Consider the following 24,770-nt stretch of genomic DNA (forward strand, 5'->3'; position numbering starts at 1 on the left):
ACCTTGCATTTGATTGATGCTTTTGAGTAGAGTAGTCCCAGTTCGTGTCTGTTACCTAGCGTAAGTGTTAATAGAACTTCTTTCATTCTCAGAAGTGTTCCATTTTGGAAGATAAGTTGTATGATTCACAAGCCTCTTTTTATTTATAATAGTCTCCCTCTCTTTTTTTTATGAACTTATTTGTAATAGAAACTATGTGTTTTGCTCTGTAAAATTTCCCATATTCTGGATTTGGCTCATTGGACTGTTGTTTCATTGAATGTGTTCTCTGTCCCTATATCTTCTGTACACTGGTAATTTGACATACATATATGTGAATATTGGAAAAAATGCTTCATAAATGGTAATGAAATAATCTTAGTTTTTCTTATCTACTAGGTGGAATGTACATCTGCTTCGATTCATTTATAGTATTGTTAGGAGTGTTCAGTTAGTTCAGGAGTTGTCAGCTTGATTCATCCACCCTGAAGTTTCCCTGAAAACTTTCATCAAATGATTTAATGCATCCATTATCATTTCCTCTTTCCAATTCGAGTTTGCAAATTGATATTTTTCTTATTCTCTGATGTATAAATGTCAGTGTTATATGCATCTAATTTATCTTTGCTAGTTTTTCCATACTTGCATAAGTTTAAATATCCAGATGGTAAATCAAAAGGTTGAGAATGTTTTTAAAAATCTGTTATGTAGATAAATTATTTTTATTACAGTTGCTCCACTGATTTATAATTTAACCATGAGCCAAACACTGTGTAATATTAAAGTGAAGACGGTATGTGTTAATTCTAACAATATTTGAAAGACCCCTATAGAAATAAAAATTCCTTTTAGTAGTCACTTCAAGTAGGAAATCAACTTGAAGCCATTCCAACTTGTTATACAGGGATGTTTTTTGTTTGTTTGTTCGTTTTTTTATATTGACTTTCTTCTTTTATTCTTTTTGTCAGTTTTTTTCAGAAAAACAATTTTAAATATAGTAATGGTACATGCAATAAACCTTAATATTTCAAGAAAGACAATCTTAAATATAATAATGTTACATGCAGTAAGCATTAATATCTCAAGAAAAATGATTTTAAATATGATAATGTTCCATGCAATAAACACCAACTATTCAAAAAAAGTTCTCACATATAATATTACATGCAATATACATTAATATTTCAAGAATAAAAATATTTTAAGTATAATATTACCAAAACTGTACAAACATAGTATGATATCACAAAAGTTGTAGGAAATACTAAAAATCTGCAAATAACAAGATTACTTCTATTATATTCTAGAATATTTTTCCCCCTCTGGCTCTATTTTTGTTTATCAGCTTATGTTGTGCATTATATTCCAAAAATGAGTGAGATCATATGATATTTATCTTTCTCCGACTTGCTTATTTCACTTAGCATGATGATTTTAAAGTCTATTTTGTCGGATATGAGTATTGCTACTCCAGCTCTTTTTTTTTTTTTTCATTTGCATGGAAAAATTTTTTCCATCCCTTCACTTTCATCCTGTGTGTGTCTTTTGTTTTGAGGTAGGTCTCTTGTAGACAGCACATAGTTGGGTCATGTTTTTTTAATCCATTCAGCTACCCTACCTTTTCATTGGAGCATTTAATCCATTTACATTTAGGGTTATTATTGAGAGGTACTTATTTATAGCCATTTTAATTCTGAATGGCTAGGTTTCTCTCTCTGTTTCTTCTTTTCAACAATCCCTTATAGCAATCCCTTTAGCTTTTTCTGTAATGCTGGTTTGGTGGTGATGAACTCTTTTAGCCTTTTTTTTTTTTTTGTCTGGGAAGCTCTTTATTTGACCGTCTATTTTTAATGATAATCTTGCTGGATATAGTAATCTTGGTCTCAGATCCTTGCTTTCCATTACCTTGAGTACTTCATGCCATTCCCTTCTGGCCTGTAGAGTTTCTGATGAGAAATCAGGTGTCAGCCATATGGGAGCTCCTTTGTAGGTAACAGTTTTCTTTTTCTCTTGTTGCTTTTAAGATTCTCTCGTTGTGTTTAATTTTTGGAATTTTAATTATAATGTGTCTGGGTGTGGGTCTGTTTGGGTTCTTCTTATTTGGGATCTCTGTGCCTCCTGAACTTGTGTGACTTTTTCCTTTATCAGGTTAGGGAAGTTTTCTACCATTATTTCTTCAAACACCTTCTCTATTCCTTTCTCCCTTTCTGGCTCTTCTGGCACACCTACTATTCTAATATTGTTACGTTTCACATTGTCCCACAGCTCCCTTAAGCTGTCATCCTGTTTTTTAATTGTTTTTTCTTTTTGGTTCTCTAATTGAGTGATACTTTTAACTCTGTCTTCTAATTCACTGATTCAATTCTCAGCTTCCTCTAATCTGCTGTGTATTCCTTCCAATGTGTTCTTTATTGGTGGTATGTCATTCTTTATGTCAGGCTGTTCTTTTTTCATAGTTTCTATATCTTTTTTCATACTGTTGAGCATTTTTAAACATCATTACTCTGAACTCTGTTTCAGATAAATTTCTTATCTCTGCTTTATTTATCACTTCTAGAGAATTCACTAGTTCTTTCATTCGGGGTTGTTTCTTTGTTTCCTCATTTTGGTTGTGTTTGGGTTTGTGACTATGTTTTAGGTAGATCCTCTATACCTCTCAATCTCTAGTGCAGGACAGTGTTAAAGGCTGTTTCTGACTTAGATCAGGCAAAGACTCAAAGCCTCCAGAAATCACCTCTGTCTACAGACTAATAGAATTCCAACTTGAATTGCTGCCAGGCAATTGTCCTCAGGTGTGGGGAGAGTTTTTTCAACAGGGTGGGGCAGTTGCTTCTGCCTGGAGGCTAATTGTTACTTTTAATCTCTTACGTTGCCTCAGGGCAAGGTATTTTCCAATAGGGTGTGTCAACTGTCTTCCCTTCCTCCCTCCCCGCCTCCCCCCAAGGCAGATGTCTATGTGGGAAAGATGTCCTCCACTGTGTGAGGGAATGACTCAGCCCAGGAAACTTGGGGTGTCTGCCTTCGGAGCTCTATCCTCCAAGTCCCCAGTCCTGGGTTCTTCTCTCACAGCTCCAGTCCACTTCACCCTCCTTTGCCAGAGCACAAGGTGGGTGGCTCCCCAGGGAATTTTTGTGCATTGGCCCTTTAAGAGGGTGTTTGAACTTTCAGCTGCCACTCCCTAGCAGACAACACCCCACTGCTTTTCACAGCTAGATGTTATGTGGTTGCCCTTCTCAGTTTGGTGCTCTCTGCTGGGGAGCCCAGGTTCGGGATTAGATCCCAGAGTTCTCAGTGGTACCCCCCCTCCCCCACAGCTGAGATATCTCTCCGGGACTTCCGTTGCTGTCTCTGGGTTCCCAACCAGCCCTTTTGCTCCTCCGCCCCTCCTACCATTCTCTATATCAGTGATGGCGAACCTTTTGAGCTCAGCATGTCAGCATTTTGAAAAACCCTAACTTAACTCTGGTGCCGTGTCACATATAGAAATTTTTTGATATTTGCAACCATAGTAAAACAAAGATTTCTATTTTTGATATTTATTTTATATATTTAAATGCCATTTAACAAAGAAAAATCAACCAAAAAAATGAGTTCGAGTGTCACATCTGACATGCGTGTCATAGGTTCGCCATCACTGCTCTATATGGTCTCTGCCTTTGGTCCTTGGTTATCAGGGTTCTCTCCTGTGAATTTTCCATTGATTATTCAGGAAGCCTTTCTGTATTTTAGGGATTTTTTGAGAGGTAATTCACATTCCTTAAAATTCATCCTTTTAAAGTACAATTCACTGTTTTAGTATATTCACAAAGTTGCACATTTTCATCACTTCTGAAAGGAAACCCCATAGCCATTAGGCAGTCACTTCCCATACTCCTCTTCCCTAAATGTCAACCACTAATCAACTTTCTTCTCTATAGATTCACCTATTCTAGGCATTTCATATTAGGGGAATCCTACATAGTTGGCCTTTCTGTCTGGTATTTTTTACTTTGCATCATGTTTTAAAGCTTCATTCATATCATAACTTTAATCAGTACTTTACTTTTTATTGCTGAATTGTCCACTGTGTTTATATACCATATTTTTTTTATCCATTCTTCAGTTAATGGAAGTTTGTGTTGTTTTCACTTTTGCATATTCTCAATAGTGCAGCTATGAAAACCCAGGTGAAAGTTTTTGTATGGACATATGTTCTCATAAGAAAATATACTTAGGAGTGGCACTGTTGGCCATATGGTAATTATAATGTTTAACTTTTTGAGGAACTGTCTGACTGTTTTCCAAAGCAGCTGCACCATTTTTTATTCCTCTCAGCAACATATGGAGGTTTCACTGTCTCTACATCCTCACCAAAACTAGTTACTATCTTTTTGTTTGTTTGTTAATCTGAGGATATTTTTCCATTGATCTTTTAGAGAGAGTGGAAGAGAGAGGGACAGAGAGAAACATCGATGTGAAAGAAACACATCGATTGGTTGCCTCCTGCATGTGCCCCGACCAAGGCCCGGGCTGGGGAGGAGCCTGCAAGCAAGGTATGTGCCCTTGACCAGAACAGAACTCAGGAACTTTTGGTCCGAAGGCCAACGCTAGGATATATATATATATATATATATATATATATATATATCCTTTGTGAATATACTAATATATATATATATATATATATATTAATTTCTTTATTGATTTCAGAGAGGAAGGAAGAGGGAGAGAGAGACAGAAGCATCAATGATGAGAGAGAATCATTGATCAGCTGCCTCCTTCACACCCCCTACTGGGGGTTGATCCCACAACCTGGGCATGTGCCCTTGCCCAGAATCGAAACTAGAACCCTTCAATCCGAAGGCCGATGCTCTATCCACTGGGCCAAACTGGCTAGGGCAGGACTTATCTTTTTTATGATAGCCCTCCCAGTGGGTGTGAATTGTATCTCATGAATTGGATTTTCATTTCCTAAGGACTAATGATGTCAGGCACTATTTCATATGCTTTTGGCCATTCGTGTTTACTTAATTCTTTGGTCATTTTTAAATTGTTTTTTTTGAGTTGTAAGAGTTAATATATCCTGGATACTAGAACCTTATCATATATATGGTTTGCAGATATTTTCTGTAGGTTGTCTCTTTACTTTCTTAATAATGTCCTTGAAGCACCAAAGTTTCAATTTTTAAATAAAATTAATCTATTTTAGATATATTGCTTATACTTTTAGTGTCATATCTGAGAAACCATTGCCTAAAACAAGGTCTTCAATATTTACATCAATGTTTTCTTCCAAGTATTATAGTTTTAGCTCTTACATTTAGGTCTTTGATCACTGTTCATTTTATGATATGAGTCCAACTTCAATCTTTTGCATATGGCTCTCCAATTGTCTCAGCAGTACTTTTTTTTAAGATGTTCTTTATTAGGTGGAGGAAAATTTTTCTGTTCCTAGTTTGTTGAGTATTTTTATCATTAATGGGTGTTGGACTTTTCTCAAATGTTTGTTTCTGCATATAATAAGATGACCATGTGGTTATTGTCCTTTATTTTTAAAAAATAGATTTTTATTGATTTCAGAGAGAAAGGGAGAGGGAGAGAGAGAAAAACATCAATGATGAAAATCATTGATCGGCTGCTTCCTGCATGCCCCACACTAGGGATTGAGCCCAAAACTCGGGCATGTGTCCCACCAGGAATTCAACTGTGACCTGTTTCATAGGTCGATGCTCAACCACTGAGCCATGCCAGCCAGGCTATTTTGTTAATGTGGTACATTATACTGATTGATTTTTGTATATTGGACCAACATTGCATTTTTGGGATAATGTATGTGTAATTTTTTTATATGTTGCTGGATTTCATTTGCTAGTATTTTATTGAGGATTTTTACAAGTCTATTGATAAGGGACATTGGTCTGTATTTTTTGTGTGATAGCTTCAATTTTTGATATCAGGATAATGCTGGCTTCATAGAAAGCATTGAGAGGGGTAGAAAGATAGAAACATTGATGAGAGAGAAACATCATTGATCGGTGGCCTCCTGCATGCCCCCCTAGTGGGGATCAAGCCTGGAACCTGGGTATGTGCCCTCACCAGGATCAAACTGGTGACCTTTTGATTCCTGGGTCAGTGCTTAACTGCTGAGCCACACTGGCCTGGCTTCAGTTAGTTTTTGATTGCTATTTGCATAATACCTCTTTTTCCATTCTTTTATTTTTAGCCTATTTGCATCTTTGAAAATGAAGCATGTCTCTTATAGGCAACATATAATTGAATTGTTTTTAATCCAGTTATTTTTTTTCAGTTTCTGCCTTTTAGTTGTATTAATCCATATACATTAAATGTAATTACTGATGATGTTGGATTTGTCTGCCAATTTACTATTCATTTCTATATGTATTTTTTGTTTCTCTTTTCTTTGATTACTGCCTTATTTTGTGTTCAATAAGTATTTTCTATTGTACCATTATAAATACCTTATTATTTCTTTTAATGTCATTTAAAGTTATATTTTTGTAGGTTGCACCCTGGAAATTTTTATTAACATCTTAACTTATAACAACCTAATTTGGAGAAATACCACTTTAATTACAATGGTATACAGAAACTTTGTATAGGTAACTGCATAAAGCAATAATTATAAAAATAATTATAAAAAACTTTGTTTCTGTATAGCTCCATTCCCTCTTCCTTTCTACTATTATTGTTAAACTCTCTTTTTATACATGTGTGCTCATTAACATCCTATATAATAGCGGTAATATGCAAATTGACCATCACACCATCACACAAGATGGCCGCCCCATGTGGTCACAGATGGGCGCCACAAGATGGCTGGCAGGGGAGGGCAGTTGTGGGCAATCAGGCCAGGAGCAGAGGACAGTTGGGAGCGACCAGGCCTGCAGGGGAGGGCAGTTGGGGGTGACCAGGCCTGCAGAGGAGGGCAGTTGGGGTGACCAGGCCTTCAGGGGAGGGCAGTTAGGGGGGACCAGACCTTCAGGGGAGGGAAGTTGGGGGTGATTGGGCCAGCAGGGGAGGGAAATTGGGGGCAATCCTGCCAGCAGGGGAGCAGTTAGGCGTCCATCAGGCTGGCAGATGAGTGGTTAGGCGGCGATAAGGCTGGCAGGCAGAAGCAGTTAGGGGCAATCAGGCAGGCAGGCAGGTGAGCAGTTAGGAGCCAGCAGTCCCGGATTGTGAGAGGGATGTCCAACTGCTGGCTTAGGCCCAATCTCACAGGGATCAGACATCCCTTGTGGGGTCCCAGATTGGAGAGGGTGCAGGCTGGGCTGAGGGACACACACCCCCTGTGAATGAATTTCGTGCACTGGGCCTCTAGTAGATTTATAATTATTGCTTTATGCAGTTACCTATACATTAGATAGGAGAAAAAAGTTAAAAACAAAAAATACATAATATATTGTCTATTTATCTATATTTATGTTTTCATATCCATTCAAGTTACTGTCCTGTGTCCTTCCATTTCAACACGAAATACTCCATTTAGTATTTCTTTTAGAGCAGGCCTAGTAGCAGTTTATGCTCTCAGATTATTTATTATGGGAATGACTTTTTATTAATTATTGAAGGATAGATTTGCTAAATATAGAATTTCATAGTTGACGGTCTTTTTCTTATAGCACTTTAATATGTCATCCCAGTGCCTTCTGGCCTCCATTTTTTTTGATAAGTTATCAGCTGGTGGAACATCGGCTTATTGAAACTCTCTTGTACCTGATGAGTTAACTTTTCTTTCTTACTACTTTCAAGATTCTTTCTCTCTTTGGCTTTTAACAGTTTTATTTCACTTTTAGGTGTGGAGCACTTTGAGTTTGCAATTTGGAGTTGGTTGAGCTTCTTTAATGTGTAGCTTAATGCTGTTCATCAAATTTAGGGATTTTTTTGGCCACTTTTATTCAAACAGTATCTCTGCTCCATACTGTCTTACTCTCCCTTCCACAGGTCTCTGAGGCTCTATTTACTTTCATTCTTTTTCTCAGATTGGATCATCTCAATTAACATATCTTTAACTTCTCTCCCCACTACTTTTTCTTCCTGCTGCTCAAATCTGTTGAACCACTCTAATGGCTTTTTTATTTGTTATTGTACTTTTCAGTTCCAGAGTTGCCGCTTGTCTCCTTATTGTAGTTTCTCTCTCTTTTATCTCATTTATTTAATAAAGCATTGTTTTTCTACTTTTAGTTCTTTAAGCATGGTTTCCTTCAGATCTTTAAACAGACTTGAATAGTAATTCAAAGTCTGTCTAGTAGTCTTACATCTAGACTTCATCAGTGACAGCTTCTGTTGACTGCTTTTATTCCTCTATATTGATCATACTTTCTTGTTTTTTTGAATGTTTCATAATAGTTTGTTAGAAAAAGACCTTTTTAAGTAATATAACATAGTAACTTTGGAAATTAGGTTTTCTTCCCACCTGAGGATTTGTTATTGTTATTGGTGCTATTCTTGTTTATTTGTTAGTTTAGTGATTTTTCTGAGCTGTTTCTGTAAAATCTGTATTCTCTCTTATAGGCAGCCATGGAAGTCTATGGTTGGCTTAATAATCAACTAATGGTTAGACAGAGATGTCCTAAGGTGCCTAAAAGCAGTAAGTCTCCCACTCATTGCCAAGGGGCATGCCTTCAACATTCAGCCAGGCAATTTATAGCTCTAAGCATGTACTTAACTTTCTGGTTCCCACGAACATTTTGGAACTTTTTAAAGCCTCCCATGTACATCTCATTTCAAAGCTTTTAAGTTAGCCGTTTCCCCCCTTCAACTGTTACCCGCCACCTCAGGCAGCCACAATATTCAACAATTGCCTCTGACTGTTTTTAGCAAACACCTGTGGGAGGAAAGTCTGTGCACACTAGGTGAATTCAAAGTCAGATCAAATGAAGAAAACATCCTTATGAGTGGAGTCTTCTAGAGAATTACCAAATAGATAAAATGATGACACTTATCTGGGAATGGGGCTGTGGGTGATATCCAACCTAATTCTGCTGCCTCTAGTTGTTGCCAGGGTGATTTTCACCATAAATGAGGGTTTTCAAGGCTGCTGTGGAGGTCAGGGTAGAATGGGAATAGAGAAAGTTAAAATACCACAAAACTTATTCTTCCCACCAAAATTTCATTGCTTTTCTTGAATAACTGCTCCTGGAAAGCTACAAGCCTTTTGTTAATTTCCAGATTTCTCAAAAGTTGATTCTGGCAATGTTTATTAGTATTCTCATTGCTTTTATGGTGGAGAGGATTTTCAGAGATGCTTATTCTACCACCTTTGCTGATATCTGTAAAGTTATCATTTATATTTATAACAGTTTTTCTGCATTTATTAGCTGGAATTCTTTAAAGAATGTTTCCTTATCAACTCTTTGGTTACCATTAAATATAGTTTGTAAACAAATGACAGAATAAATTCTTGGTAAGCTGTGAAATTTCTGAATAGTGATTTAGTGCTTTAGTATTAATCCAAAAATCATCAATTAGTTTGTTCTTTTTTTTTTAGTGTCACTATTAACTCATGGATTTTAACCTATGTTCAATAACAAGTTCTCTTCATGTCACAATATAGAGAAGTAAGTTCAAAATAATATCATTACTACTAATACACTATTGATATTCAATAAAGGCAGAAGAGCAATGCATGAACAAAATAAGAATTTCAATAAAGAGATTGAAAATATTTAAAAGTCCCATACATAAACCACAAAACTGAGGAATACATAATTCAACTGAAAATTTCACTAAAGGGATTCAACAGTAGACTACACCACTGAAATAAAAAACAGGGCAAAGAGCAGCGGAATTCATCCAATCAGAGGAGAAAAAAGAAAAACAAAAATCAAACAGGAGTGAAGACAGCTTAATAGTTTATAGACGTGAGGACCAGTATATACATTATAGAGAACCTAGAAGAAGAGAGAAAATGGCAGAAAGCTCACTTAAGAAATAATAGCTAAAAAATATCTAGAGTAAACATGCCAAAACTTCTGAGATGCAGCCAGAGCAGTTCTAAGAGGAAGCTTTATAAAAATAAATACCTACATTTGGGGGGAATATCTCAACCTAACTTTATACCTTAAGGAACATGATAAAGAGAAAAAAACTAAGCCTAGAATTAGCAAAAGAGGAAATAGCAATGATTAGAGTGGAAATAAATGCAACAGGGATCAAAAGACAATAGAAAAGATAAATGCAATAGAGATTTTTAAAATTGAATTTATTGGGGTGACATTGGTTCACAAAACCATACAGCTTTCAAGCGTACAACTCAACACAACATTTGCACACTGCATCATGTACCCATCACCCAAAGCAGTCTCTTTCCATCCCCATTTATCCCCCATTTGTCCACCTCAATAGAAACAAATAGTCAAACCTTTAGCTACACTTACCAAGAAAAAAAGAGGGAGAACTCAAAGATATACAATTATAAATGTAAAAGGAGACTTTACTACTGATACCACATAAATACAAAGGATCATAGAGAATATTATGAACAATTATATACCAACAAATTGGACAACCTAGAAGAAATAGATAATTTCCTAGAAACATAAAGCTTACTAAGACTGAGTCATGAAGAAAAGGAAATTTTAACAGAACAATTAATAGTAAATATATTAAATCAGTAATCAATATCCCCATATGAAAAGAAACCTGAGACACCCAGAGAGCATTATGCTAAGTAAAATAAGCCAATCAGAGAAAGACAAGTATGATACGATTTCATTCATATGTGGAATCTAATGAACAAAATGAACTGACAAATAGAAACAGACTCACAGTTGTCAGAGTGGGGAGGGGGAGGGAAGTGGGGAGGTGAAAAAGGTGAAGGGATTAAGCAAAAAAACAAACCAAAAACACACAACAGTATGATGATTACTAGAGGGAAAGGGGGGTGGGAGGAGGGAGATGAGGTTATGAGGGGGGATGAATGGTGATGGAAGGAGACTTGGGGTAGTAATTACCTAATACAATATACAGATGATGTATTATAGAATTGTTCACCTAAAACCTATATAATTTTATTAACCAATGCCACCCCCAATAAATTCAATAAAAAATAATAATTAAAAAAAACTCACAAGAAAGAAAAATCCTGGACAAGATGGCTTTAATGGTGAATTCTACCAATCATTTAAAGTTGAATTAATAGCAATCCTCCTTAAACTCTTCCAAAAAAACTTGAAGAGAAGAGACCACTTTCAAATTTATTTCATGAGCCCACTATTAATCTGGTACCAAAACAATGGGCACTATGAAAAAAGAAAACTACCAGCCAGTATCCCTGATGAACACAGATGTAAAAATCCTCAACAAAATATTAGCAAACCAAGTTCTATAGTGCATTCAAAGGATCATACACCATGATCAAGGGATGTACGTATGGTTCACCATACCAAATCAGTCACTAATCATCAGGAAAATGCCAATCAAAACCAATGAGATATCACTTCACTCTTGTTAGGATGTCTATTATCTAAAAACAGGTAACAAATGCTGGGAAGAAAAGGGAACCCTGTATACTACTGTTGGGAATGTAATCTGTAACAGCAACTATGGAAAATAGTATAGAGATTCCCTACAAAAATTAGAAATAGAACTACCATATGATCTAGGAATACCACTGCTGGGTATATATCCAAGAAATTTTTATCTCAAAAAGATATCTGCACTCCAATGTTCATTACAGCATTATTAATAACCAAAGTGTGGGTACAACCTAAGTGTCATCAAAAGGTAATGGGGTAAAGAAGATGTGGTATGTGCATACACACACAGGAATACTATTCTACTTTCAAAAAGGAAATCCTGACATTTTTGACAACATGGATTAACCTGGAAGTCATCCTAAATGAAATAAGCCAGACAAATACTGCATGCTATCACTTACATGTGGTATCAAAAACGAAAGACAATCAGACTCATAGAAGCAGAGTAGAAAAGTGGTTGTGAGGGGCTTGAGACGAGGGGAAGTAGGAAGAGACTTACAAAAGGATACAGTATTTCAATGATAAAATTAATAAGGCCAGGGGATCTAATGTACAACATGGTGACTATAATAGATAACACTGTACGAGATATTTGAAATTTGCTAAGAAAGTAGAACTTAAAATTTTCTTTCCACATCAAAAAATAAAAAGAAAGAAAGAAAAAAGATAAATATGTGAGCTGATGGATGTGTGAATTAACTCAATGGAGGAAGCCTTTCGCAATGTATACATTATGTCAAACCATCACGCTGTACACTTTACATTTCTTACAATTTTGTCAATTATACCTCAGTAAAGCTGAACAAATACCTACTTAATATAGTTTGGCTAGTAGGTTGCTTTATCATGTTTTTTTGTTGGCTTCTTAACTTTATTTGTTTATTGCTTTCAGGATATATTGACTTGGGCTGTGAGTTCACAATAGTGTATTTTATCCAAGAACTAGGGAGCACTCTCATACCCATCAGTAATAGAATGGTTAATTTGTGGCATATGATGAAAAACTAAACTCCATGAATAAATACATAAATAAAGCATGATACATGCAACAACATGGATATGTATTATAAACATAATGTTGAACAAGGCAAGGCATAAACAGTTTATACTATATAGTTCCACTAGAGGCCCAGTGCATAAAATTCGTGCACGGGGGGGGGGGGGGGGCAGTCTCTCAGCCCGGCCTGCACCCTCTTGCAGTCCAGGACCTCTTGCTCCTTACCGCCCGCCTGCTTGCTGCTCCTTATAGCTCGGCTTGCTGCTCTTAGTGCTGCTACAGAGGTGAGAGAGGCTCCTGCCACCACCGCTGCACTCACCAGCCGTGAGCCTGGCTTCTGGCTAAGCAGCGCTCCCCACGTAGGAGCACACTGACCACCAGGGGGCAGCTCCTGCGTTGAGCATATGCCCCCTGGTGGTCAGTGCACGTCACAGCACCAGTTGTTCTGGTCATTCTGCCGTAATGGTTGCTTAGGCTTTTATTATATAGATATGCATATGTATGTATTTATGCATAGATATAGTTTTGCCTATTTTATACTGTATATACAATATATTTAACACTAGTATTTTAATATAGTATTTTTATATTAACAGGCAAAATTATATACAGGTATGTATATATATACATACACACTATATACAGTAGGTATATAGTATCTTACATATAGTATAAAAATAGGCAAAACTGTGTTTGTGTATATATATAATTGCTAAAAATAGGCAATACTAATCTCTTCTAATAGAAGTTGCTTTTTGGGGGCAATGCCTGGAAGGAAGAATTAAAAGGAGATTCTGGGGTGCAAGTATATGTTTTGTTTCTTCATTTGGATGCTACTGTCTTGGGCATTTCATTTGTACGCTATGAAATTATGTTTACTTTCCTGTGTGTGTATTATACTACAATAAAATAAAAAGTTTTTTAAAATTGTGTTTTAAAGTCAATTAAAATAGTTCTTTTCTGATGTGATTATGTCAGAGTTAGATTAGATGTTGTTAAAAACTAATTTGCATGCAGACACTCAGAATATGAGATGGGTAGCATAGCTATTGCTATCCTCAGCCATGAACTTGATCCTTTGATTTCTCAGGAGAACCTGTGCCTGTCAAGGGCTGGATCCAGAGACCTGTGGTGCCTCCTTTTCTTTCGGTTGTTCGTGGAGCATGTACTACAATGGATGTAAGTTTGCCAGAAGCAAGATACCAAGAAAATTTAAGCTGCTTGGGGATGACCCAAAAGAGGTTTGTTTACTTCCTGATGTATAATCTCTTAATCTTTCATGGAAAATTGATGAGCACAAAAAAACAATATGGCATACTCCATTCACCTCTAACAAAGAGTTTCATCTCAGAGATGAATCAACAAAATTTTTGCTAAACTGTAATCACATTGTAATAATTTAAGTTAGCATAATAACCATGTTATATCAAAGTAATAGATAAAACAACATAAACTCTTCATGCCTATTGCCTTTTATATTTCTTTATATTTTATGTTAATTTCAGAGTTTTAAACAGATGTCATTTCAATATTAGAACTAAATGTTAACACTTCAATGTTAAAACTTTCGCCCATTGCACCCGAATAATAGAAGTCATGTTCGTGACTGCCGTGTTCAGAAAAGGCCATTTCTAGTCACATTTTCACACCAGGAGATTTGGTAATTTAGTTTCTGTAATGAATGCATTCAAGTACCTAAAATATACTTAGATTTTAATACAAAAGTATAATTTAAATAAATGAACACTGGTTTCTCATTTAAGTCACTGATTTTTGTTTTCCTCAATAATATATATTTGTCAAAATATAACTTGTAGGTTTGTATCAAACTTTAAACTTTTGGGTAGCATGCATTCTAGAGTATGCTAATTAAATAATCAGGAAACCTCAGTATATTAAGCATTTAGATATGACCAAGTTTTTAGTTATTCTGTGCACCTCATAATTATCTTTCACATTTTAAATGCAATTGAAGTAAACAATTATGCTATGGATATTATAATATTGAAATGTCCTTTTAAATGAAAAATTTGTTACTTTATTATTTATGACTACAACAGCAAGTGAAAGTTTAATAAAGTACAAAAACTTTTGAAATTTATATAATTTTTTTCATAGGATCATTTTTAAAAATATTTTTATTGATTTCAGAGAGGAAGGGAGAGGGAGAGAGAGATAGCAACATCAATGATGAGAGAGAATCATTGATCAGCTGCCTCTTGCAGACCCCCTACTGGGGATCGAGTCCACAACCCGGGTTTGTGCTCTTGGCCAGAATCAAACCGGGACCCTTCAGTCCATAAGTCGACACTCTAGCCACTGAGCCAAATTGGCTAGGGCAGTGGTCGGCAAACTGCGGTTCGCGAGCCACATGCGGCTCTTTGGCCCCTTGAGTGTGGTTCTTCCACAAAATACTACATGCGGGCGTGCACGTACAGTACGATTGAAACTTAGTGGCCCATGCGCAGAAGTCGGTATTTTGTGGAAGAGCCACACTCAAGGGGCCAAAGAGCCGCATGTGGCTCGCAAGCCACAGTTTGCCGACCATTGGGCCAGGGCAATAGGATCATATTTTTAATAAACTATATTATCTAAATGTGCTAGATGTCCTGTTTTCAAAAGAAAAAATGAACCTACACTAATAAAACAGAAAGATGCAAATTGACCGTACCTTTGTGATGCCCACCAATCAGTAAGTATGCAAATTAACCCAACAAAAATGGTGAGTTAATTTGCATATGCAGGCACCAAGTGGCCAGGGACGGGGTGGGACGCAGGCGTTCCACACTGCCCCAGCCACTCTGGGTCTCTGGGCAGTGTGAGAAGGCGGAAAGGTGGCTCTGGCCAGAGCAAAGGTGGAAGGAAGGCCCATTCTTGCATGAATCTTCGTGTATCGGGCCTCTAGTACTAAATAAGCCCAATTTAAAGCAGCAATTTTGCATGCTGTCAGCCATTTTAATTTTCCACACTAGAGAACTTTTTCACCACTATTTCATAAGTGCTTATCACTCAAGCCAGGTTTCATGTAAACCAAACTGAGTATTCTCACCTACAGTTTTCAAAAGCATATTACTTTAAAAATCTATTATTTGGGTGGGTGGGTGGGGGTAACTGATCATTCCTCCTTTCAAATAAACTTTGCCAAGTTCTTCATATACATTCTAGTTGTGAAGATTTTATTCATATTTGAAGCATCAAGTAATTATTAGTTATTATGTGAAGAGATCCTTTTAAATTTTGAAATGCTATTTTAATAGACATTTAAAAGTATGAAGGTTAGAAATAGACAAATTAAACCAAACAAATCCTTTTAATAGCCATCTTGCTTGGCAGCAAATTGGAGAGGGAGTAGAGAATGTGACCTCTTTAAGACTGTATAGACTGTATATTTTTCTTTAAATGTGTCTTAGCCAGACCTATTATACATTACAAAGAGCATCTAAGTTCCCCATGAGCCACAGACTATTAACATGCGAATCAGATCCTTAAACCCTCGGTGCTGGACATCATAGGAGGCACTAGACCTACTGCCCCAAATGAGGTTCCTCTGCGTTCATTCTGGAAGGCCTACTACAAGAAGTTTATGAGGACTTGCAGATTTTATCAATGAGCATCATAGAGGAAGTGGGTGGCTAGTATGAGAGGGGTGGAGTGGTTTATCCCAGAGGAAATAAAGTCACCTCCTTAGAATGAAAATGAGAAAAAAAGTCCATGCAATTTATTTTAAATCCAGTCGTAGAAGGGAATTAAAAGGACTTTAGCAGGAGCATGCTGTCTCTACAAATTAAGTTTCCTCAGTGACTCAGGGGAGAACAGGCCAGCTTAAGAAACACGTTTTAGTCTTTCAGTCAGAACATTCGCTGTGGGAAAGGAAAAGGAAAACATAAATAAATAAATTTTTAAAAGCCAGATTGTATAGTTTCATTCTCCTAACCCTTCTACCAGCACAGGCTTCTATTTATAAAATGCCAAATATCTGCATGCAAAGTAGAAAGTTGATTAATCTTATCAGAAGAGCTAGATATTAATAGCACATATGAAACTAGGTAATATATGGCCTATACTTTCACTTAGAAATAGTTATGTTAAGATGCTTTATTTAGTAAGATGAATAGTATATAGTGATTTGTATCTAAGATATAAGGGGGCGGGGAATCTAACTGATAGTGTCATATACAGAGAGAATGGATTTAGAATTTAATATGTAGAATTATTCATTTTATACAGGAAGAAAAACTGGAGTCTCATTTACAAAACCTGTCTACTCTTATGGCACCAACATACAAGAAACTTGCACCTGATGCATATAATAATCAGGTAAGTTTAAATAACTGACAACAATTGGGACCATTTACTTAGTATTGATGACCTATCTACCTACTTCCAATAATATTTTTGAAATGATTTTTAAAAAATTTTTTCTAACTTTTTTCTATCTGATTGTTGAAATTACTGCTGTGTTCTGTTTCTGGTAAATATAAAGTATACCATTTTGCCCCTTTAATCTATAAATATGAGCTTTTGAGGCTCACAATATCTACTAATTGTGTTCTCATCAAATAATTTTGTCCCTGTAAGCAGACTTTGGTGATTAATTAAAATTCTGTGGCCCAAACTATAGGTTCAACCATTTAACAACTGTTTTCTCAGGATGTCTATACATATAAAGCTGCTAGAGGCCCAATGCACGAAATTCATGCAAGGAGCTTGGCCCTCGCGGCCGCGTCGCTTGCCTCGGCCCTCGCAGCCCCGGCTTCATCCAAAGGTCATCCGGAAGGCTGTCCAGCTGTCCGGTCTAATTAGCATATTACTCTTTTATTATTATAGATGGGTGCACTACTTTGCGAGTGTCCAGATATGCCAGATTTTGCCAGGTCCTTTTTATTTTGGCCTTGGCTCTGTGAACCAAGCAAAAACATTGTTTTCTTATTGTATAAGTATGTTCTACACTGTACATATTTAGAAGGCTAGATTTTTCTCTTTTTTAATTGAATTTATTTGGGTTACATTGGTTAATAAAATTATATATGTTTCAGGTATGTAATCCTACAGTACATCATCTGTATATTGTATTGTGACCCCAGGTCAAGTCTCCTTCCATCATCATTTATTCCCCCTTTATCCTCTTCTACTTCTTCCCACCCACCCCCCTTCCCTCCGGCAATGACCATACTGTTGTCTGTGTCCGTGAGTCTTTCTTTTTTCTTTGCTTAATCCCATTACCTTTCTCACCCAGGCCCAACACCCTCTCCTTTGATAGCAGTCAGTCTGTTTTCTGTATCTATGAGTCTGTCTCCACTTTGTTAGTTTATTTTGTTCATTAGATTCCATATGTAAGTGAAATCATATGATAACTTGTCTTTCTCTGACTGGCTTATTTCACTAGCATAATACTCTCCAGGGTTACGTTTTCTAAAGTATTTGTTCAGAAATACTCATGAAGGAAGCAGAAGACTATCCTGTTTCAATAATATCAACAACAAAAAGTATTAAATAAAAACCTGATACAAACCAGACACTGTTTAGTCACTGTGGATCTACATATGAGCATTGTAGGTTTTCTGTCTTTAAGGAATTTCTTCTCTAAGTGAGATATAGATATGTACAATAGCAATTACAGAATAATACAATAACAGTTGGGCTAGAAGATGCACATGTTTCTGAAGAAACAAAAAGGTTCTCCCTGAGAGTAGAGATGTAAGGTCACAAAATCCTTGGAGGCCACATAAAGGATTATTGAACTTTACCATGTAGGTAAGAAAGTGACCATTTGGGTGTGCTAAGTGTGTGTTGGGGGGTGGGGAGAGGGCAAAGTGATTTAATTTTAAAAAGGTTGCTCAGCTACCCAAATATGAATTTTTCATAGGTGCTATTAATCAAATTATTTTAGCTGGGGAAAGGGACAGGATAACAAAACATTGATGTGCTTTTTTACTCCTTTGATTCTCATTATAGACTGTCTCATTCACACCTGATTTTCTAAGCATTTATATTTAACCTATTACACTTTCTTTGGAGTATTTTATGCATCTCCTGAACCTGGAGTGCTCAAAATATGGAAGTAGTAAAATTTTTTAGTTATAGCAAAGTGACTATATATAACTTCTGAGATGTGTTTCACTACCTTTGTAGGAAAAACTGTAAAGGTGTACTAATCAATGGGCATCAAGTTTTGGTTAGGCAAGATGAATAAGCTGTAGAATCTGCTGTATAACATTTATACCTATCGTCAAAAAAATGTAACTTAAAATGTGTTACAAGGGTAGATCTCATGTTAAATGTTCTTATCACAATAAAATAAAATTTAACTGCATACATTTGTACTTACAAATAGATTTAATTAATAAATTAATTAATTCAATTAATGGCTGTGAATGGATAGGTGTTTTTTATATATGCATGATAGGTACCATTAGTAATGTTCATCTATATGTCTTAACATGGTTTAGAGATCAAAAAAGAGCCATGTGACCTTCCTACACAGTAAATGGGAAGATGTTTTGAGGTATGGATGCTGGCAAAACCTACCATTAGATTTTTGCCTGCTTCCCTCAACTGAATATATTAACTTTATTTCTCATATCTGAATGTGCTTCCTTGCTTTATTCCCTGTTTCGATAGTTAAAGTCTTGTTGCTAAAGTTAAGCTTCAATGGATCTTCAAAGCATTTCTTGATATTTTTTTAGAGAGAGAGGAAGGAGGAGGGATAGATAGAAACATCGATGAGAGAGAAACTTCATTGACTGGCTGTACACCCCCTACTGTGGACTGAGCCTACAACCTGGGCATGTGCCTTGACCAAGAATCAAACGAGTGATCTCTTGGTTTCTGGGTCAATGCTCAGCCACTGAGCCACACTGGCCAGGCCAGAATCACGAGTTTCAATACACAAATATACTATGTGAACCCAGTAGTAAATAATATTCAAGCCATCAAAAACATCATGTTGAGAGTGCAGATTCTAGCCATGATGAATTCCCAGGGACTGGATTTACTGTGTGTGTGTGTGTGTGTGTGTGCAAAACAATTTTTTATATGTAGAAGTTGTAGAAGTAGAAAAAGCACAGGATAGTAATGCCAGAGAAAGGTGAATTTATCACATGGACCTGGACAAGTGTGGTGACAGCCAGAGGAAAAGGGGGGTGAGGTAGAGGTGGAGGTGGACAAAGGGGGGAAAATGGGGGCAGAAAGAGACTGCTTGGGGCAGTGAGTGCATGATGCAGTGTGCAAATGATGTTTTATTGAGTCGTACACTTGATACCTCTATGGTTTTGCAAACCAATGTCACCCTAATAAATTCAGTTTTTAAAAAAAGGCAAACCTATGATTACCATAACTTATTTTCTGAAGAGTACATTAGGCTCCAGGGCTGGGAGGAGGTTCCTGAACAGACCCCCAGGGTTATCTATGCATTAAGGAGATAAAGTTCAGAATATAGAGAAGAAACATCATAGAACTTACAACCCAGAGTATCAGGGAGGAGAGGGCATCATTGAGAAGAGCACCCATATCTGTAGAAAGCTCTGCTTGCATCTTCAGCTGACTACTGAACAGTGCATGCATGTGAAGAGATTACCAAGGCTGTAGAAAAAGACATCCAAAGGACTAGGCAGAACAATCCCTTGGTTTCATAACAGGACTTGGAAAGGTTTTGTTAATACTATTCAGAAGGAAAAGACCTATTAACATACGAAATTACAAAGAGCATATTCAGAATCTTATGGCCTTGGTAGCAGAAGTAGATTAGGCTATTCTGATCCCATGTAAAGATGGTTAAAATCAATTCTTGAAAGCATCAAACTGACTCCAAATAATGGCATCCCAGAATAAAGGCTTTAAAACAATCTCTGAAATAAGGTAAAATTTATAATATCTTAATCCCATAAAAATGACTAGGCATAGCCTGGCCAGTGTGGCTAGGTGGTTGAACGTCAACCCATGAACCAAGAGGTCGGCCCACTTGCCCAGGTTGCAGGCTCAATCCCTGGAGGGGGCATGCAGGGGGCTGCCAATCAGTGTTTCTCTCTCATCAGTGTGTTTATCTCTCTATCCCTATCCCTTCCTCTCTCTCTAAAATCAATAGAAACATATTTTTAAAAATTACTAGGTATACAAAGAAGTGAGAAAATATGAGCCATAATGAGGATAAGGGGAAAGCAATCAATAGACATTGTTCCAAAAATGACATGGTAATATGTAGACAAGGACATTAAAATATATCAGAGGAAAGTATAAGCATGATAAAAGAAAACTAAGAAGATATAAAAAAGACCCACATTAAACTTCTAGAAATGAAAAATATATGATGCCTGGATAAAAGAATACATTAGATGGAATCAACAGCAGATTAGTGAGCTGGAATACATAGCAATAGAAAAATTTCAGTGTGAAATAAAGAGAAAAACCAAAACTGGAAATAAAATTAATAGCTTGATGACCTACTAAGGATTAAACTAATTATTACACTATATATATGTAGAGTACCAGAAGGAGATAGTGTACAGAAAAGTTTTAAAGAAATAAGAGCTAAATTTTCCCAAAAAAATTTGTTCAAAACTATAAACCCGTTGATCCTAGAAGCTGAGCTAGCCCCTAATAGAGGTGGAAAAAAGACAGAAGTGGACTAGATGAAAGATACATGGAAATCAATTTGCTTAAAGTCATTGATTAAGAGAAAAATGTGAAAAGCAGATGGAGAAAAAAAGACATACTACATTTAGTGAGAAAACTGATAATAAACATAGGGAACTTCATGTCAGGAAAAGCAAGAAAGAAGACAGAGGAGAAATATCTTTAAAGTACTGAAAGAAAAAATAAACTGTCAACTTAGAAAATCAGTGAAAACAACTCTTAGAAGTAAAGACAAAATAAAGATTTTCTTCAGACAAAAGCTGAAATAATTTACCACCAGCAGACTAACATTTCAAAAATGTTAAAGGAAGTCTTCTGGTAAAAAGTAAATGATACCAAATAGAAATCTGGATTGATTAAAAAAAAATCACAAATAATATATATGTGAGTAAAAAGACTTTTTTCTTATTTTAAAGATATTTTGCTAAATAAAAAAATATTTACAGTGTACTCTGAGGTTTATAACATGTTGAAGTAGCACAGAGGCTTGGGAATTGGAAAACGGTAGTTTCCCTCCCCTCCTCACCCCACCTTAATCTACAAGCAATACATTCTAATACCCCCAGAGAATGCCTGAAATTGTGGATAGTACTGAACTCCACATATACTTTTGTTCCTATACATACATACCGATGCTAAAATTTAATTTATAAGTTAGGCATAGAAAGAGAGTAAAAGCAATAAGAAAATAGGATAATTATCTATATATACAAAAGCCTAAGCAACTGGATGACCAGATGGTAGCTATGATACACACTGACCAACAGGGGGCAGACGCTCAACACAGGAGTTGCCCCTTCATGGTCAGTGTGCTCCCACGGTGGAAGCACCGCTCAGCTGACAAACGGGCAGATGGCTGGTGAGCGCAGCTGTGACAGTGTGAGCCTCTCCTGCCCTGCGCACCTGAGTGGCAGTGGCGGCAGGTGCAGCAGGGGGCCGAGATGAGCCGGAGCCAAAGGCGCCCAGCCCGGGCTTGGGCTCCTTCCCGGCTGCCTGCTGCTTGGTGCACTACTTTGTGCTGTGCAGCATTGACACAGACAGCAGGCTGGAGCCCAACGAGCTGGCGGGTAAGACCAGGCTACAGTAGTGTGGAGTACACTGATCCCTGCAAGCCAAGCCGAGGGACCCCACCAGTGCACGAATTCGTGCACCGGGCCTATAGTAACAATATATTGTAATAAAAGTTATGTGAATATGGTCTCTCTCTTTCAAAATATCTTATGGACTGTACTCAGCTTTTCACTTAAAGAGAGCAGTTTATGGCTTCTCTTTGGCATATCCGAATTACCAGCATCACTGTGCATGTGTTGTGGGCCATCATTAAGTAAAGTAAGGTGGCTTGAACACAAGCACTGAGATACCACACAGTCAATCTGATAGCAAGATGACTGCTAAGTGACTAATGGGTAGGCTGGCACATGTAGCTAGAGATGCTGGACAAAGAGATGACTCACCATTCAGGTGGGACTGAGTAGGTTGGTGCAAGATTTCATCACACCCCTCAGAATGGTGTGCAATTAAAACTTATAAATGGTTTATTTTTTGAATTTTCCATTGAATATGTTTGGACCACTATTGACGACAGGTAACAGAAACTGTGGAAAGCAAAACAGTGAATAAGGGGAGATTACTGCATACTGTTATAAGGTTCTCATGTATGGAGTGGTATAATATTACTTAAATGTAGACTGTGGTAAGTTAAAGAGCACACCATAAACTTTAAAGCAAGCAGCCACTACATTAAAGCCAATTAAATTAAACTCTGTACCAGAAAGATGCCTACAAAATCTCTAAATATCTGGAAATGGAGCAATATATTTCTAAATGACATATGAGTCAAAGAATAAATTATAAGGGAAATTAGAAAGTATTTCAAACTAAATGAAAGTTAAGAGATGACATTAAAATTTGTGGGATGCAGCTATAAAGCATTGCTTAGCAGCGGTTCTCAACCTGTGGGCCGCGACCCCTTTGGCAGTCGAACAACCCTTTCACAGGGGTCACCTAAGACCATCCCGCATATCAGATATTTACATTACAATTCATAACAGTAGCAACATTACAGTTATGAAGTAGCAACGAAAATAATTTTATGGTTGGGTCACAACATGAGGAACTGTATTTAAAGGGCCAGAAGGTTGAGAACCACTGGATTAGAGAACTATAGCATTGAACACTTATATTAGAAAAAAACTAAGCAGTAGTGATCGAGATCAGTGGGTGCCTGAAAACAAAGAGGAGGCATGAATTATAAAGCGGTATGAGGAAATTTGGGGAAGTGATGGATATGTACATTATTTTGATGGTGGCATGGTTTCATGTATTATTATGTCAAACTTATCAAATAGTGCTCTTTAAATATATTCTGTTTAATGCCAGTTGTACCTCAACACTGTCAAATAAAAACTTTACTATGTCAAGGTATTGGCTTTATTGTGTCCCATCCTCTTGTTTTTGGATCTAAAGTAGGAACCAATTCTAAAAGTTCTAAATATTACAGTGTCTTTTTTACCTATTCAGTGCACAGGTCTTGGACTTTCTTATCAAATGTATGCCCAGGAATTTAAAAAACCTGAGTACCTCCCCACTCACACACACACTTGTATTTTTCAGATTGAATATGAACACCGAGCGCCAGAGTGCCGCCTGGGTCTGAAGGAAGGCCGTCCGTTCTCAGGGGTCACTGCGTGCTTGGACTTCTGTGCTCACGCCCACAGAGACTTGCACAACATGCACAATGGCAGCACCTTGGTAAGTGCGGCTGAGGACGGGCAAGCAGCCTGCCCCGTGGAGGAGCAGCGGGCTGGCAGGGAGCAGCATTTGCTTAGAGTAACACGCTCTCTGCAGGTGTCACACAGCACAGCCGCGTTTTCATGAATGAACTGTTGTTGCATAACTGTTTGGCATAACTAGTACTCTCATAACAGGTTGGCACACCAGGGGAAACTGTGTTGACAGGCACATGAAAATCATGGAAATTCTCGGTGCTAATCTAAACCAGTGCCTATGAGTTGCCAGCTCCTAGCAGTTGGCTGCCAAAGAAATCTTTAAAAATTACGTGTCAGATATCTGGTCGGTTATGATCAGTTAAGCAACGAGCCAAAGTACCAGTCACCTTGCAGAGAAGTTCACAGAGAAGCACATCGTCACTGTCGCAGTAGCTGCTATAGAAGATTCAAAGTGAAAAAGAGCCCACGGGAACTACATATTCCAATGGGTGAAATGCATTGGGCCTTATAACTGGAGGCTATGGTACGGGGAGAAAATGAATACAGTCTTAGGGTAGGGCAACCTTCCATAATAACAAAGTCCAGGAAAAGGGCTTGCCTGGAGAGAGATGATCCGAGGTGGAGATAAGGAATGAGAAAGCTCAAGTGAAGAAACTGCATTCATCAACCTAACAAGTCATCAACGTGGATATAGTTATAGTTAAGGAAGGTGACCAGTTAATGAGAAAACAAACGACGGGCACTAAAGTTATGTTGTAGGGTAGAAAAGAATTCAGGGAGGTAGTAGCAATAGTGGAAAGAATTTGAGAAAACTGGTGCACATGATGAGAGAAAATCATTGATCCGCTGCCTCCTGCTCACACCACACCGGGGATCGAGCCCACAACCTGGGCATGCACCCTGACTAGGAATGGAACTGCGACCTCTTGGTTCATAGGTTAATGCTCAATCATTGAG

At 37.2% G+C, this 24,770-nt stretch overlaps 1 protein-coding gene across 3 annotated transcripts in view; it reads left to right on the forward strand.

Annotated features, from left to right (window-relative positions):
• Positions 1–24,770, forward strand: part of TET2 (tet methylcytosine dioxygenase 2) — a 123,567-nt gene that overhangs the window by 90,990 nt on the left and 7,807 nt on the right. Inside the window, exons 7-9 of one of the 3 annotated variants that reach the window (XM_070433241.1) lie at positions 13,544–13,694; positions 16,681–16,770; positions 23,698–23,835. In XM_070433241.1, the coding sequence (XP_070289342.1) occupies positions 13,544–13,694; positions 16,681–16,770; positions 23,698–23,835 (379 nt within the window). Of the gene's footprint in view, positions 1–9,466; positions 9,537–13,543; positions 13,696–16,680; positions 16,771–17,103; positions 18,789–23,697; positions 23,836–24,770 lie in introns of those variants that run through there. The other 2 variants (XM_070433244.1, XM_070433245.1) reach the window with 2 other exon arrangements.

This window comes from Myotis yumanensis, unplaced genomic scaffold (assembly GCF_028538775.1).
Source record: "Myotis yumanensis isolate MYYU_CA2020_CCGP unplaced genomic scaffold, mMyoYum1.0.hap1 SCAF_1, whole genome shotgun sequence".
NCBI classification, from domain to species: Eukaryota; Metazoa; Chordata; class Mammalia; order Chiroptera; family Vespertilionidae; genus Myotis; species Myotis yumanensis.